This window comes from Phasianus colchicus, chromosome 25 (genome assembly GCF_987193195.1).
Source record: "Phasianus colchicus chromosome 25, bPhaCol1.hap1.1, whole genome shotgun sequence".
NCBI classification, from domain to species: domain Eukaryota; kingdom Metazoa; phylum Chordata; class Aves; order Galliformes; family Phasianidae; genus Phasianus; species Phasianus colchicus.
In genome coordinates this window covers 1,236,508-1,251,953 of record NC_143460.1, presented here as the reverse complement: position 1 = coordinate 1,251,953, position 15,446 = coordinate 1,236,508, and the positions used below count along the sequence as shown (strand labels likewise).

Sequence of the window (15,446 nt, the reverse complement as noted above, 5' to 3'; positions counted from 1 at the left end):
TGTGTGTGTGCTTAACCCAGCAGCAGTGGGAGCAGAGGGGACAGCACATCGCACCCACAGGGTACCCCCACCCAGCCCCCACCCAACCCCACGCATACCCGCCTTTCCCAAGGCTCTAATTAACCAGCAGAATGCTAATTGGAAGTCCAGCACCCAGCCAGACCTGGCACCCCAAAATCCAACCCTAGGAGAAAGGGGGATGCAGCCCCAACACAACTGTGGGAACACAGCTCTGAGTGCCCCGAGGAGAAACAGCCCACACCACGAGGCTCCAGTATGTTGTAAATAAATATATTTTAATGATTCTTCTTCCATTCCAGTTCATTCTTTTATACATTTCTTTATAAAACAGTAGTAAAATTTCTTTTTTTTTTTTAAATCAGAGCACAGTGCATTAAAAAAAAAAACAAAAAAAAACAAAAAAACCAAAAAAACAAAAAAACAAACAAAACCTCTGAAAAGATTTAAAAAATAACAATAATCCACAGCTGCTTGCTCACGCACTGGGAGATGCCCCCCAGCAGCAGAAGGGCCTGGCACAACCATCCTGGAGGATATTGTGTCATCCTAGAGGACCACTGTCCTGTCCTGAAGGACACTGTCTCATCCTGGAGGACATCATGTCATCCTGGAGGACCATCGTCCCATCCTGGAGGACCACTGTCCCATCCTGGAGGCGCTCTGTCTTTGCAGGCACTAACAGCAGTGATGCCCAAAGGCCTCTGGTGAACACATGGATTGAAACAGCCCCAATTCCACTGGCCCCTGTCAGCCCTGCTGCCATCTCCCCTCTGCCCCTTCCCTCCTCTACCCCACCCTCCACACTTCCCCACACCCTCCACACCACACAGTCACCTCTCCTGCATTCCTCGGGGGCTGCCTCACGCACCCCTTCCCCACCTCGCCCCACTGTTCCCCATCCTCATGGTGGAACAGGGCACACTCTGACTTCTGATCTCCAACACCCAACCTCCCCCAGCCCCACAGCGCTGCACTGTGATGGGGCCCTGCAGAAGCTCCATGCAGCCTTCCCTCGTGCTCCCCTTTGGAAGAGCAGATCAGTGCAGTATTTTCATTCTGAGCCGTTCCCCCTGATGCCAGGGAAGCAACGACCCACATCCCACAGCCCCATGGGTGAGGCTGGGAGCATGCTGCCAACAGTGGGACAAGCAGTGATGCTCAGGTTTAGCAATGGGCACAGACCACGCCTGGCACAGCTGCCATGCTGATGCAGGGCAGGACGTCAGCTCTCAGCACACGCGCAAAGAATCAGCATCAAAACCACATGCTGCTCCCCAGCTGAGAGCACAGTGTGGTGTTTCAGGGCAGAGGCACTTCTGTGGGGTGGAGGCTGATGGACACAGTACTGCTGGACCTCCAGGACATCGAAGCAACAAAATTCCATAGGACATCCCCTCCCATGCCCTGGGAATTTGCTTGCTCCACTGGAGCACCGTTTCTCCCCACAACCCTGGAGAGGCACTGTCAGGAGGAGCCCCAGCAGGGAGGTGACACTGTGACAAAGCCATCAAAAGCCATCAGTGGCACAGCAGGGGAATACTGGGAGGGGGCAGCGAGGCAGAGAGCTGTGAGCATCACACCCAGGACATGGAGCTCCGAGCCCACACATGGAGCACAGCAGGAACATGTTGGAAGGCGAAGCAGCCGAGATCATGCTGCCTGGCTGGAAAAGCTGCAGCCAGGCCAACGCCATGGCAAGCCAAGAAGGTCGGCTCCAGCTCTGGGCAACAAAAAGCTTGCAAAAGACATGGTGGTACCCGGCGAGCCTTGAAGCGAGACCCCCATTGCATAGAGAAAATGTACTCCTATGTAGATTCAAGTGCTCAGCAGGACGGGCTCCTCCCCCAGGAGGAAGAGTGCCCTGTGACTTCACTAACCAAACTTGAAGGCCCAGTCCTCGCCCCCAGCACGGGCGCAGCTCCTCGTCACAGCATGTCTGCATCCTCCATGCTGAAGCTGCTCCGACGACTGCTGGCTTTGGAAGCCTCGGGGGACACGGCCGAAAACAGGGGGTCGGAGGCCAGGGGCAGCATGGTGTCCTGCAGCAGCATCAAGTCCAGCTCCTTCTTGGATAGGGAAGGGAAGGAAGTGCTGTGGCCGGGTTCCAGGCTGTCCGGGAAGCCCTGGGAGCCGTCGTCAAAGCTCAGGCTGTGGGTAAAGTCCAGCTGGTGGTAGGGAGACTGCGGCGGTGGAGGCAGCACCGGCTGTGACTCGGGGTCCGGAGGGGGCAGCAGTGGCTCCAGCATCCCCTCATCTGCACCGGCCTCTTGCTTGACCACCTGCTGAGCCAGCTCGGCCACGTTGACACCTGAGGGCGAGGAGGTGGGCAGCCCATGCACGCGCGCCTGCATCTCCAGCTCCTGCAACAGAGGACTTTGGTGGGACACAGCACACGGGGACAGAGCATATGGGGATGTAGTGCTTAGGGACACAGCACGCAGGGACACGGGAGGTGGGCATCCATGGAGGCAGCAGGAAAGGAGGAAGGCACAGAAACTGAAGGGAAAACAGGACAGAGGGACTGTGGAGATCATTGGGAAGGAGCCTACAGAACAGTCTGGAACACCCCTGCAGAGCTGGACAATGCCCACACCAGGTGCCTGGTGACCTGTCAGCCTAAGAGAGGAGAGCCTGGCACGCTGGACTGAAATGTTTCAGAGGCTGGAGAAAGCAGGAGGGAAGAGCAGAAGGAAACTCACCTGGATGCGGAGTAGCAGCTGCTTGTTTGTCATCTCCAGCCGCCGCGAGTGGTTCTCCAGGTCCCGCGATCTCTGCAGGTCCTTCTGCATCCTCTTGATGTAGTCCACAGAAGCTTTCAGGATCGTCCCTTTGTTCCAGCGCACATCCCTATGGTGCAGGATAGAAAAGAGCTAGGCACCTGCAACTGCTTGCTCCCCAAAACAGTACCTCCTGTCACAGGGCGAGGAGCAAGCCCACAATGCCCACTGCTATCCCAGCCCAACAGAAACTAGGGATACATACAGGTCATTGGCCTTGGGGATCAGCATCCCCAGTTCCTTGATGCGGTCGTTGATGTTAAACCTTCGCCGCCTCTCAACTGCGGGGCGAGAAGAGAGGAGAGCAGTGAGGAGGTGGGAGCACCTCGATGCCCTCCAGTCCAGCTGCCACCCCAGTCCAGCACCCATCCAACCTTCCCCCCATGCTAATGGGAATAACAACAGGGTGCCCTCTGCGCCATGAGTGCTTTGCAGAGCTGGGAATGAAGTGGCTATGGGGGTATGTCCCTAAGAGTGAGATGGGATGGAAGGGGGCCCAGCTTGGAGAGAGGAGGAAGAGTGTTGAGGTCAGAGAGGTAACACCATGCCATCCATGGGCAACCAGCACCCAACTCACTCAGGTTGTGATTGTCTTTCTTCTGGCGCTCCTTTGCCAGGGCTCGGCTCTCAGCATCTGAAATGGAGGCCCACAGTGTCACCCGGAGGGGATGAGGCTGCACCTTGCCCCATCAGCATCCCCCAGAGCCATCCTCTGTGCCCGCATGGACAGGGTAGTCCTGCCGTCTGGGGCCACGGACTAAACCTGGTGCTGGGGACATACCTGGGCATGGGGACATACCCAGGTCGGGGGCCACACCTGGGTCTGGGGATGTAATGTACCCAGGTCTGGGCACACAACGGGGGACGAGGACATACCCAGGTCTGGGACATACCTGTCAGCTCTCTCTTCTGGGTGAGCTCGGCAGGGCAGGAGCTGCTGGTGACACCAACGAGAGAGGCGGTCACCTGAGGGTCCCCACTATAGACATTCATGTGACTGCTGGACATCGGCAGCTGAAAACCAAAGGGACAGGCAGGTAAGTTCCATCCGGGGCCAGGAGACAGACCGAGCCGTGGGATCGGGGTTCAAGCCCAGCTCTTCGGCCTCTTGGACACAAGTGCACAGACAAGGCAGCTCTAATTGCCCTCCCCAGCACTCAAAATAGTTATAATCAGAGCAGCAAAGAAAAACAGGACTTCAAAGGGCACAGCTGGTGCCCTCCCACAGCCAGCATCACAAATGGGACAGATGAATCACAGCTGAGGAGGGCCCAGCAGGACGAGGAGGGCCCAATAGGACGAGCCCCACGTCACAGCATGCTGCTGGACAGACCTGACCAGGGCTGAGACACAGTGAACTGCAGAGCCCTCCTGACTCCAGACGCCCTCCCCATGCTCCCCTCCTGCCTCTCTAGTATTTTATAAGGGCTGCAAACTGTCATTAAAAAGGAGCTGGCTCTGGCAGCTGCAGAAGGGAGATTTCCTGGCCACCCTTCCCAGCCCCATGTCAAATGGGGCCATTCCACTGCTCTCATCTCTCCCCTGGGGATGAGCCTGCTCTGGTGCCTGCTGCCCCCTGGCACGATGGCACATGGGACAGCAGTGCCGAGGGACGTGGGCTGCTCTGTGTGAGTTATTTCCTGCTGGGATGAGAGCAGCCACGAGCTCCAGCACTGCTGCAGAGTCAGGGATGGAGGACAGCCACCTCCCTGGACTCTGTGCCACCTTCCTGGACTCACCGTGTTGGGCATGTGGACCTCAGGGTTCATATAGCCCAGAACATCATCCAGGCGCATGATGTCATCGATGACCTCATCAAACTGAAAGGGAAAGGCATCAGGTTGTCAGCGGACTTCTCTGGGGCGGCTGTGCCCCCAGCAGCCCCTCCTCACCTCCCGCTCAGGGTTGGAGCCAATGTTGAGCATGGCCATGGGGCTGTTGGGCGCACTGTTGCCTGCTGAGGAGGACATGACGTGGCCGGGCCGGACGCTGGGGGATGCAGCCGGGGGTGGCTTTGGTGAGTGGCTGGCAGGGCTGACGTGGGCAGCAAACTTGTTCCCATAGGTCTCAGAGAGATATGCCTGAACCTTCTTGTCCCGTGACTTCTGCAGGTGGTAGGTGGTGGGGTTCTCCAGGTAGGACTGCACCTGTGTGGGCAAAACCCATCAGCATCCCCGCACCGCCGGGGGGTCCCTGCATCCCATCCCCCCGGCACCGTACCTTGAGGACCTCTCCAGGCACGGGCGGTGGGGACTGGTAGTGGATGGGGGTGTTGATGGCGGGGGTGGAGGCCACTGGCATGCGCTGCTGCTGCATGTAGTTCATCATCAGCTGCTGCTGGGCACGCTCCCGCTCAGCCTCCTGCTGTGCTTGCTGCTTCATCAGCTCCATCCGCAGCCCGATGCGGGACGCCATGGTGCAGCGGGGTGGTGGGATGCAGGCCAGGCACGGAGGTGACCCTGCAAGGAGGGAGGGGGAAACGCTGTGCATCAGGAAACACGGCAGGGAAACTGAGGCGCAGGGAGGGAGCAGGCATGCCTTGTGTGCTCTGCCTGAGCTGCAGGAGCGGCCCTGAATCTGAGTTCACTACGCTGAGCTTCCAGTCTGCGCGCCGCCATCCGGACACTGAGCACCGCCTGAATACGGGTGAGTCAGACCCTAATGACAGACAGCTCTGCCTGCAGCTCCCCAGGCACAGCGAGGGAGGAGGGGACAGGGCACGTGGGGACAGCCTGAAGGAGATGGAGCATGGCGGGTCTTTGCGCTCAAGAAGCTCAGATGGGCATCTGCAGGAGCCTGCTCTGAGCCTCCAACACTGAAACACAGCACAAAGCAAGAGCAACAAGCCAGATACCAGGAGCAGCCCAAATCAGAACAAGAAAGTGAAGGAAGGCTGGGCAGAGAAGGCAGTGTGGTGCCAGGCACTGCAGCCAGCAGCACGGGCAAACAACGCAGCTTTGTGCGGGGCCGGCACGCGAGCGGGGTGCGGGGAGACACAGCACAGCCCTTGTTCCCCTGTACAAAGGGGATGGAGGTCCGGGGAGAGCAGGGGACAGGGCTGCTGGGACAAGGGGACAGCCATGGGGTGGGGGCACAGCCCTGTCTGGGATGCAAAGCGCTGCAAACCACGGTGCCAGGTTGCCACATGGGGCTGAGATGGGGGCACGGAGCTGCTGTGCGGGACTGGGGCTGTGCAGAGTCCCCATCCCCTCTCACAGCACACGGAGCATAGCCAGGCATCCAGGCTCTGGTTTACAGCCAGTGAGATCTGGAGGGCTCTGCTGTGTAAATACAATGCATAATTGCAGACAAAGGGGGCACGGTGGGGACAACACACCAGGGCTTCAGAAAGGCATCTGATACGCAGTGCCACACAATATCCTAAGGGGGAAATTAAATCAAGCCAGCATGGACAGAAATACGATTACATGGATCAAGAGCCAGCTATTGAACGGCAAGAGGAAGGTAATTAATTAGACATGGTGGCCCATCCGTAGGGGGATGGGAGAAGAGGAGCCTGGGACAGGCATCAGATGGAGCTTCGGAGCAGGAGGATGTGGGATGAACAGCAATCCCAGAGGCTGGTGGGAGCCAGAGGGGCCACAGATAGCCTGCAGTAAGCAACACGAGGCAGAGGGGACACATCACAGCTCATGCACACGAGGGACACCATAACCCCAAATGCTGAGTGCAAGGCAAAAAGGAAGGCCTCAGAGGGCAGCCAGGACTTTGGGTAAATCATCCAAAGAGCCGGAGCTGGAGGGGGAAAAGCACTGTCGACAGACAATGGTGTTTTCTGGGATGCATTAGCACCAGGGGACAGACAGATAGGATTTCATGATGAACCTTTGGGATCATCCGCTCCTTTCCAAGCAAACAGCTCCACATGGCCCCACACCCCAGCAAGGTGCATCCTTGGGTAGGAGTAGAGTGACAGCACAGGGAGGGCAGCAGCAGGAAGGTGACCAACAAGTGGCCAACACCTCAGGCACCGGGAAACACAGAGAGCAAGGAGAGCAGAGCTGCCTTGCTCAGAGCTCTCTGAGGCTCCCAGGGCGCCTCTATGAAAGTGCAGCTGGCACAGCAGGCAGAAGGCTGCCATCCATGGCATGGCACTACCATCTCACAGCATCACCCATCCCATAGCACTGCTTACCCCACAGCATCACCCATCCCATAGCACTGCTCATCCCACAGCACCACCATAGCACTGCTGTCCCCACAGCATCCCCCATCCCATAGCACTGCTCATCCCACAGCACCACTCATCCCATAGCACTGCTCATCCCACAGCACCACTCATCCCATAGCACTGCTCACCCCACAGCACTGCTCACCCCATGGCACCGTTCCCCCCACCCTGCCGGGCTGCAGGACTCCCCCCGGCTGCCCCTTTGTAGGCACTGAGGGCAGTGGGAGCAAAAAGTACTCCTTGTCCCCCTGTGAAAGCCCTGCATCTGTAGAGAAGGGATGGGGAAGGTGGTCAGAGTGGGGCTCTGCCCCGGGCAAGCAATAAGGAGAAGGGTGGGAAATTAGGTCAGGTTTAAAATAACCCATTGGGTTCTGCTTGGCTTCACCCCCCCAGGGCAGCCGGCAGCTTCTGCTTTCACTCTGAATCAGCCCCAGTGGGAGCCCAGAGCAGGAGGGAGACACTGGGGTGGGACACGGACCAGGGCAGCACTGCGGGACTGGCACTGCCCAGCACCACCCCAGGGACACCTCCCACCCCGGGGATGCATCCTGCCTCAGCTGGACCGTGTCTGGGATTCCTGTTATTCTAGGGAAGGCGAAAGGTGTTGGCATCCAGGAAGAAGCGTGCCCGGTGCTTGCCGGCACTGTTCCACTGTCCCAGCATAGCCCTGCATGGAGGGGATCCCACGGGCCGGGTGAGGATCTGTCCCCATGCATGGTCCCAGTGTGCCCAGCTGTGGGACAGCAGGGTGTGTGCAGGCACTGCTCGGGGCAGCGCGCATCGCTCACCAAGTGGAGAGCAGAGCTGGGGATGGAAAGGGGCGGTGGGGGGCACAAAGAGCAGCAGGGATGGAGAGAGGGCCAGGGGGAAATATGGGGCAGGCTGGGGGGAACACACTGCCCTGCCAGGTGCACAGCAGAGATGCACCACAGGAGACATAACCTGGGCAGCAAACCCTGCAGAGCCACCCCAGGGCTCTCCTCGAGGAGCAGAGCCCCACAACAACAGCACTGAACCCCAATGCCCGAGCAGGGGCAGCGTGCATCGGCTCCTGGCCCCAAAAGCAGAAGGGGGATTTCTCTCCCTTCCGAGCACCTCCAGCATGCTGCAGCAACACGGTTATTTCTGGCCCTTCCTTGCTTCTCCTCCGGGGGTGTTATTTCAGCAGCCTGCCCCTCCCTCACCCCGGCAGCACTCAGGAATCACTGCGGCCGGAGCCGCCCTGGTGACACCGACCCTGCGGCACCGTGCGTGGCCCCCGCGCTGCCCTTTGGCCCCTAAACGGGCCGCAGACAACAGCTGATAAAGGAGCCGGCATCGGCTGCTCAGCAACTGCTGTGCACTCGGCCGTGCCACCCCGGTGCTGCTCCACAACACACGCAGAGGACATGCAGCCAGGAGCACCCTGCTCTCAGTGCCACTGCTGCCCCATCCCCAGGTGCACCTCTGGGCTCAGGAGTGCCCGGATAGCAAAGTGAAGCAGCTTAAGAAGCGGGGATTAAAAATAAAATGTGCCATAGGGCAGCTTTCAGATGCAGCACCTGGAAGGATCACGCTGCCCTCTGCAGCAAAGCAGCACCCACACTGCCAGCAGTGCATGCAGCAAGCACAGCATCTCCTCCTCTGCTCGCAGCAGAAAAGTGGAGGAGCAGAGGGAGCAACGCTGCACTGCTGCACCCCTCTGCCTCAGCACAGAGCCCTGCATGCAGGCAGCCCCGGCCCCAGGCAGTCAGGGAAGTGAGCAGCCCCCCAGCCCCAGTGCTGCTCCACTGACAAGCACGAGGGCTGAGAAAAGGAAATGGAGAAGGAAGAAGTGAAAGCAGCTCCGCTTCTTGCTGTGGGTGCCCACCGATCCTTCCTTCCTGGTTCTGATTTTTCAAACGTGGCGGCGTGGGGCAGACGTGGGGGGCAGCGGGCAAGAAACCCCCCTTCATGCCCCAGCCCGGCCCCATGGCAGCACTGCAGGTGATGTGGGGGGGCACAGCGCCTCTCGGCCCCCACTGGGATGCGCTCCTGCAGCACCCGGCGCTCCCTGCTCCCACCCCACGGCTTTGCTCCAGCCTTGTTCTGGGTGCAGAGCGGCAATGACGGCGCCCAGCCGACCCCACACCCGCACAGCCGCCAGGGCCAGGCGGGAAGGGGACACGCGTTACCTGGGTCGGGGGCGATGGGGGGGCTTAGGGGGTCTCCGGGCACCAGGGCTGGCCGGTCACAGCTGCTCCGCGCTCCTCCCTGCCCTGCCCGGCTCCGTGGTTCCTCATTTTTAGGACCCTGCTTTTAATGTGACAGCAGCGCGGGCGGAGGAAGTTGCAAAAAAGGCCCCAGAGCCGCTTGCTGTGCTCACCGCCGTGCTGCAGTCAGCAACCCCACCAGGGCAGAGAGGGACAAAAATAGACGCAGCCACCTCCACCCGCTGTTGGCTCTGCCCCATGCAGCCCCTCGGCTGACATCCCGCCTGCAAGCACGGCGCAGGGACAGACGCTGCCGCTGCTCCTCTGAGGGATTGGCACTGGGGGTCCCCCTCCCAGCGATCACTGCATCAGGACGGCCATGCTGTTGCCACCAGCCAGCATGGCGGTGACAAAGCTGGAGGTCAACAAGGACACGTGGGTGATGCCCACATCCCCTCCTTCTCCAAAGCCTCCTGGCACCGCCTCCCCTTTGTGCTGACAGCACCCAAAGGGCTGCATTCCACCATGCAACCAGCTACAGCTCCAGCATCCCCATCAGCCCTATGGGATGCTGTGCACACACCTCCCTGCAGCCCCATGGGCGAGCCCCCAGGGAGACCGTGCCACCCTCATGCCACGCTGCCAGCAATGCAGGCTGGCACCTGGCTGCTGCCATACAGCTGGGACTGGCCCGCTGCCTCCCCTCACCCCAGCTTGGCCGTGTGGCTGCTGTTGGGTTGGGTGACACTGGCACCTGGTGGGAGGATGGTTGAGGGCCTTCGTCTTCATCAGCACATGGAGGAGCACAGCTCTGCTCTGTGCACTGCATGTCCTGGGATGGGGTCTGGAGGTGAGGGTGGCACTCTCCATCCTTGGAGACACGCAGTGCTCAAACCACACTCAGCCCTAAGCACACTGATCCGGCACCAACACAGCTATGCTCCAAAGGTCCCCGTGTCCCACCCAGCCCTCGAGGTTGAGGATGGGAGGTAAGAAGGGGGAGCAGCACTGTCCCCAGAGCACAGCAGTGCCCTCGGAGATGGAGCAGCAGGTGGACGGCGGAGCCCCGGCCCCAGCATGCAGCCCTGAAAGGGAGAAGGCGAAGGGGGGAACTTGGCACATCGCGCCCGGAGTCAGTTGACAACACCAGCGAGCAACTGAGTCACCAGCACTGTTTTTAGCCCCGGCATTTCAGCAATGTGGACCACGGCGCTGTTAACAGGAGCGTGGGTCAGAGGCCAAATGTTTTCCCTTCCATGCGTTAAATGCTGCTCTTGGAAGCAGCCCAGATATTTAGTGCAGTAAAAACATTAACGGAGCTGTGGGTGACAACGGCACTCCAGAAGCCTTCACCCCAGCGAGGAGCTGTTGGGGACCAAAAAGCATCACTGTTTGAGCCAGGGCTGCGCATCACAGCAAGGCTGAGGTGGCACCAAGGGCACCCAGGATCTGCGTTCCCACCTGTACATGCAGTTAACCTCTATGGGGTTAACAATAAGGCCCTGCTCCTTCACCCCTAAAGGTGTGAGGTGGCACCAGAACAGTGGCTGGCACAATGGAACCATCCCTGCGGGCACTGCTGGGACCTCACCGCTGCCTCCAAAGCAGAGCCAAAACTGCAGGAGTGCAGCACTGATTGAAACATCACTGTCCAACTGACCGCCGCGGGAATTCACAGCCTGCCTGCGCACAGCCCGAGCCGACAAGTTCCTGCCCTCCCCTCCCATCCGAGCAGGGAGGCAATTAAAAATAAAAGCATTAACGGGCAGAAGGATGTTCCTAGGGTGAGGATGAGCCAACAGCAGTGCCTGGCACCACCTGGGCTGAGTGATCCATCTGCAGTGGAAAAGAGAGAGCGGAGTGACCTTGGGGAGGCCCTGGGGTGGGGGGGAGGACAAGGAGACACCATGCTGCACAAAGCAGAGCGGAGCCCATCCTGGGGGGCCCCACACCACAGGGTGCTGCTGCCTTGGGGTCACTTGGTAAAGTGCATCGATAAGCAATAAGGGAACCTGGCAGAACAGCGCTGTCCCCAGTTCCGCACCTCAGGATGCACGCAGAGCAGACACGATGCACACCTCCCCAAACACCACACTGCAGGGCTGCCCCGAGCCCACCGCAGTGCCGGGAGAGGGGTGACCGCACCTTCAGTGCCCTCCGGGCACCGCCAGCCCACCCCCACCCCCGGCTCTTCCCACCCCTCCCGGCCCCCAGGGGAACATTTATAAATACGCCACGTCCCGCCTGGAGCCGCGTCCCGGAGCCTCATGTAACCAAACCGGCCGCCCCACGCCGCGGCCGCCCCAGCCCAGAGCTGCAGCTGTTCTCCAGCCCCAGCAATAAACACGACAGGGACAGGCTGTGCCATGTCCTGCCCAGGGCCGGGCTCTCCCTGCCGCCAGCCCCACTCACAGCCGCTCACCGCAGCAGGGATGCGGGTCCCACGTGCTCTGCGAAGGTCACACGCGGAGCCCCGCTGCGCAGGCAGCCCGTCCTGCAGCAGTGCGGCTGGGAGCGCTTTCTCAGCCCCACGCCACGGTCACACCGGTTTGGGCACGGAGCAGCTGAGAGGCGCTGCCCCGGCAGGCTGGGTTTATCCGGGCGAGATCTTCGCCTGCAGCGGGAGCGGGGAGCTGCAGCCCATGGCCTGGAGCAGGGCGCAGAGCAGTGCCAGCTGTGTCGGGTGCTGCCAGGACCAACCTGGCCCCATGCTGTGAGCCACAAGCAGGGCACACAGCCCAGCACACTCTCCTCACCCCGTGCCATTCCTCCTCGGCCTATGTCAAAGCCACCATGTCCTGCAGACAGCCCATCCTCGAGCATCCCACATCGGGAACAGCGCCCGCTCCCGGGGCCCCTGCTCCCATCCTGCTCCCACTGTGCATTCTGGCACCCGACAGGCAGCACAGCAGCTGCACAAACTGCACCTGAGACTCAGCCCTGGGCCGAGAGGGGAATTTACAACCGAGGTGTTCCCAGCAGTGCTGCAGTGGGATGGGGAGAGGAGCGGAGCAAGGGGGGAGTACGCGGGCAGCAGGAAGAGCGCTTCTTCACCGCCTTCAGCTCCACAGCTGTTCATGCAAGAAGTAAATCACTTTCATTAATGTCATGCATGCAGTATGGCAGGGAAAAAAGGGCGAGTCGGGGCCTTTCAGGTTTATCCAGTGAGAAAGTTGCACTGATTTAACTACAAGAGATCTCAGGCTGCAGGACGTGGGGTGACACACCTCGGGCCCAGGCAGTACAGTGAAGGCTGTCGGACCAGCGAGGGGATGCAGATGTGTCACTGACAGCTGCTGCTGGATGCCCCGTGCCAGGATGCACACTGCCAGCCCCCAAAGCAAACGGAGAGGGGGACAATGCAGCCACCATGGGTCAGCATCACAGCAGCACGACCACAGGGCTCCCCAGGGGACAACAGCCACACGAGGACACAGATGTGCACACCAAGGGCTGTGGGGCGGGCGCTGCTGCCTGCAGTGCACCTGTATTTTTGGGGGGTGCATCCCCAGAGGTGCCCCGCTGTGATGTGTCACTGCTCTGCACACCTGAGGTCCCCCCTCTGCACTGAGAGCATCGCGGAAACCTCAGCACAGCAGAGGACACGTGCCAGCAGCTCACAGCACAGAAAGGAAAGAACACACTGGCAGTGCAGCCATGCCCCAAAACGCCCGGATATGGGGTCACCCCACCCCGACCCCACCCCGAGCAGTTTCCTCCCGATAAGGGCGGGAGGCGATGGCGGCATCCCTGCGAAAACAGCGGGGTCAGCACGTGCTGCTCACTGCCACACGGTGCGCCGAGCCCCACTGCACAGCCCACACCCGAGCCCTATGCAGAGCCCCACCCCACACAGCTCAGCGCAGCCCCCACCCAGAGATCAGCACAGTGGGTCTCCTCCCCCACCCCCAAGCTCAGCACAACGTGTGTCCCCTCCATAGCTCAGCATAGGGTCTCACTCCCAGATCTCCATATAGTCTGTCCCCCCCCATAGCTCAGCACAGTGTGTGTCCCCCCCCCAAAGCTCAGCATAGGGTCCCACCCCCCATAGCTCAGCACAGGGTCTCCTCCCAGGACTCAGTACAGCGTGTGTCCCCCCCGGGAGCTCAGTACAGCGAGTTCCACTCCTCACAACTCAGCTCATTGCCCCCCCCGGCGCTCAGCACAGTGTTTCCCAGTTCAGCTCACGCTCACCTCCCCCCCACCGCGCGGCCCCGCAGTGGAGCAGCCGTGCGTGCAGCCGTGCGGCCGTGGCAGGGGACAGAGAAACGGGGGGGAGCGAAAGGGGGGGTGGGGGGGAACCCTCCCAAAAAACTCCTCCGTGCAAACAGCCCGTTCTCCAGGGGCAGGGAACGGCGCCCCGCAGCGCTTCCCACAGCCCCGCCCGTCCGGCCCCGCACGGCGTTATTTATGTATGTCGGTACAGCGCGACAATAACCACCACAACATTTTCGCCTTTTTTCTTCTTTTTTTTTTTTTTAACCGAGGAAATTCCCCCCCCTCCCCACGCACCCCCCCGGCCTGACTCAGCGGGGCTGTCGCAATCCTCCCCGCTCCGCAATTCACCCGCGAATACAGCGGAGGGGACCGCAGTCCCTGTGTGTGTGTGTACCCCCCCCAAAAAGCGCTGTGACCCCGGGGGGGCCGCCCTCTGCCCCCCCCCCCCATCATCCCGGGAGGGCTCCGACCCCCAAAACTGCGGGCCGTTCCTTGAGGGGGGACACCGCGGGCCGAGCATCTGTGCCTCAGTTTCCCTATGTGTGCGTATTGTGGGGGGGGGGCACCGCCGTGCACGAAGCGCAACCCCTCCCCCCCCACCCCCATTAAAAATAAAGCGATGGTGCGGCCCCGCGAGAGCGTTATGGAAACGGCGGCTGCTCCCCCGCTGTTATTTAGAGAGAAGGCGGAAAAAGGAGTGGAGGGGGGGGGGGTGAAAAATAAACAAACAAAAAAAATACTATATATATATATGTATATACATATAAGCAAACCGAGAGGAAACAAACCAGAACAAGTTTGCTCCCGTGCCGGGAAGCGCAGCCCCCCTACCCCCCCATCGCCCCCTCCCGCACCCCAGCCCCGCAACTCACCCTGCGGCTGCGGGCGGAGGGAACGCGGAACCCCGCGGGGCGGCGGCTCGGGGCGGCCCGGCCCGGCTCTGCTCGGCTCTGCTCGGCTCTGCCCGGCCCGGCCCGGTTCCACCGCCGGCCGCGGCCTCCGCTGCTCCCGTGCCAAAGGAGGGCAGCACTGCCCGCCCGGCCCGGCCCGGCTCAGCACGGCCCGCACCGCAGCACGCCGGGATCTGTAGTCCGGAGCGGGGCAGCGCTGCCTGCCGGGACTTGGAGTCCCCGCCTCGGCCACAGCGGCGGCGTTTTGTGCGTGATTTCCTGCCGAACGTCGGGTTTCCAGGCAGGCCGTTCCTTGCACCAGGGTTGTGCAGCTCCTTGCAAAGTACCATGCATTTCCTTACGCCAGCTCTTTGCACCAGGATTGTGCACCTCCTTGCACCACGGTTGTGCAGCTCCTTGCACCAGGGTTGTGCAGCTCTTTGCCCAGTACCGTGCAGCTCCTTGCACCTCTGTTTATTGCTTACTGGGGGTTAGCAGTGAGACACAGAGGAACAGCAGTGTGTCCCTGCCTGAGGCTCAGGGCTGTGTGGGACCCCTGGGGAGGAGATGCACCGACATTGCAGAGCTTCGGTGTGAGATGAGCTGTGCAGGTGCTCTGTAGCAGGGAGCAGGGACCTCCCAGGGCTGCCAGCACCTCCCATCCCACAGCCAGGAATTCCCCAGGCATAGACCAGTTTGCAAGGAGCAGATTGGAGAGGAGGTGACACGCTGCAGCAGCTGGCCACCATCTGACCGGAATATGGGTGTTGGACCATAGGTGATGGGACCCTTTGGTGCTGCACCCCCTGTGCATCCCTTGCATGAAGTCTCTGACCTCTCCCAGCCCACAGCACACAAAATATTGCATCCAATTCCTGCTGCACTGCTGGCATGAGCCAGTTTTTAGCTGCCCAATTGCAACCACTTGACCATCTCCAAAAGAAAAAAAAAGAAAAGACCCTTTGATTCACTGCAGCTCCAAATCACACCAGGGATGCTCAGTCTGTGCATTTGGTGCATTAGAGATGCGTTCCTGTGGTGACATCCCCAGCAGCCTGGAAGAGTGGTGCACAATTATTCCTTCTTTTTGGGATGAGGCAGGAGGGGCTGTGCTGCTCTCCCAGAGCTCTGCTGTGTTGCAAGGAGCAATGCCCGACCCCCTCCTGCTCTGCCTGAT

The 15,446-nt window shown here is 60.5% G+C and overlaps 1 protein-coding gene across 1 annotated transcript; it reads right to left on the bottom strand.

Annotated features, from left to right (window-relative positions):
* Window positions 1-270: 270 nt before the first annotated feature.
* TFEB (transcription factor EB) lies at window positions 271-14,409 on the bottom strand. Its single transcript, XM_031605826.2, has 9 exons — window positions 14,252-14,409; window positions 5,019-5,257; window positions 4,691-4,945; window positions 4,538-4,618; window positions 3,692-3,812; window positions 3,376-3,432; window positions 3,004-3,079; window positions 2,721-2,868; window positions 271-2,381 (listed from the first exon to the last, which is right to left on the bottom strand). Exons 2-9 carry the CDS (start codon window positions 5,211-5,213, stop codon window positions 1,947-1,949), a joined length of 1,368 nt encoding a protein of 455 aa, XP_031461686.2. The 5' UTR covers window positions 5,214-5,257; window positions 14,252-14,409; the 3' UTR covers window positions 271-1,946.
* Between the last annotated feature and the right edge of the window lie 1,037 nt (window positions 14,410-15,446).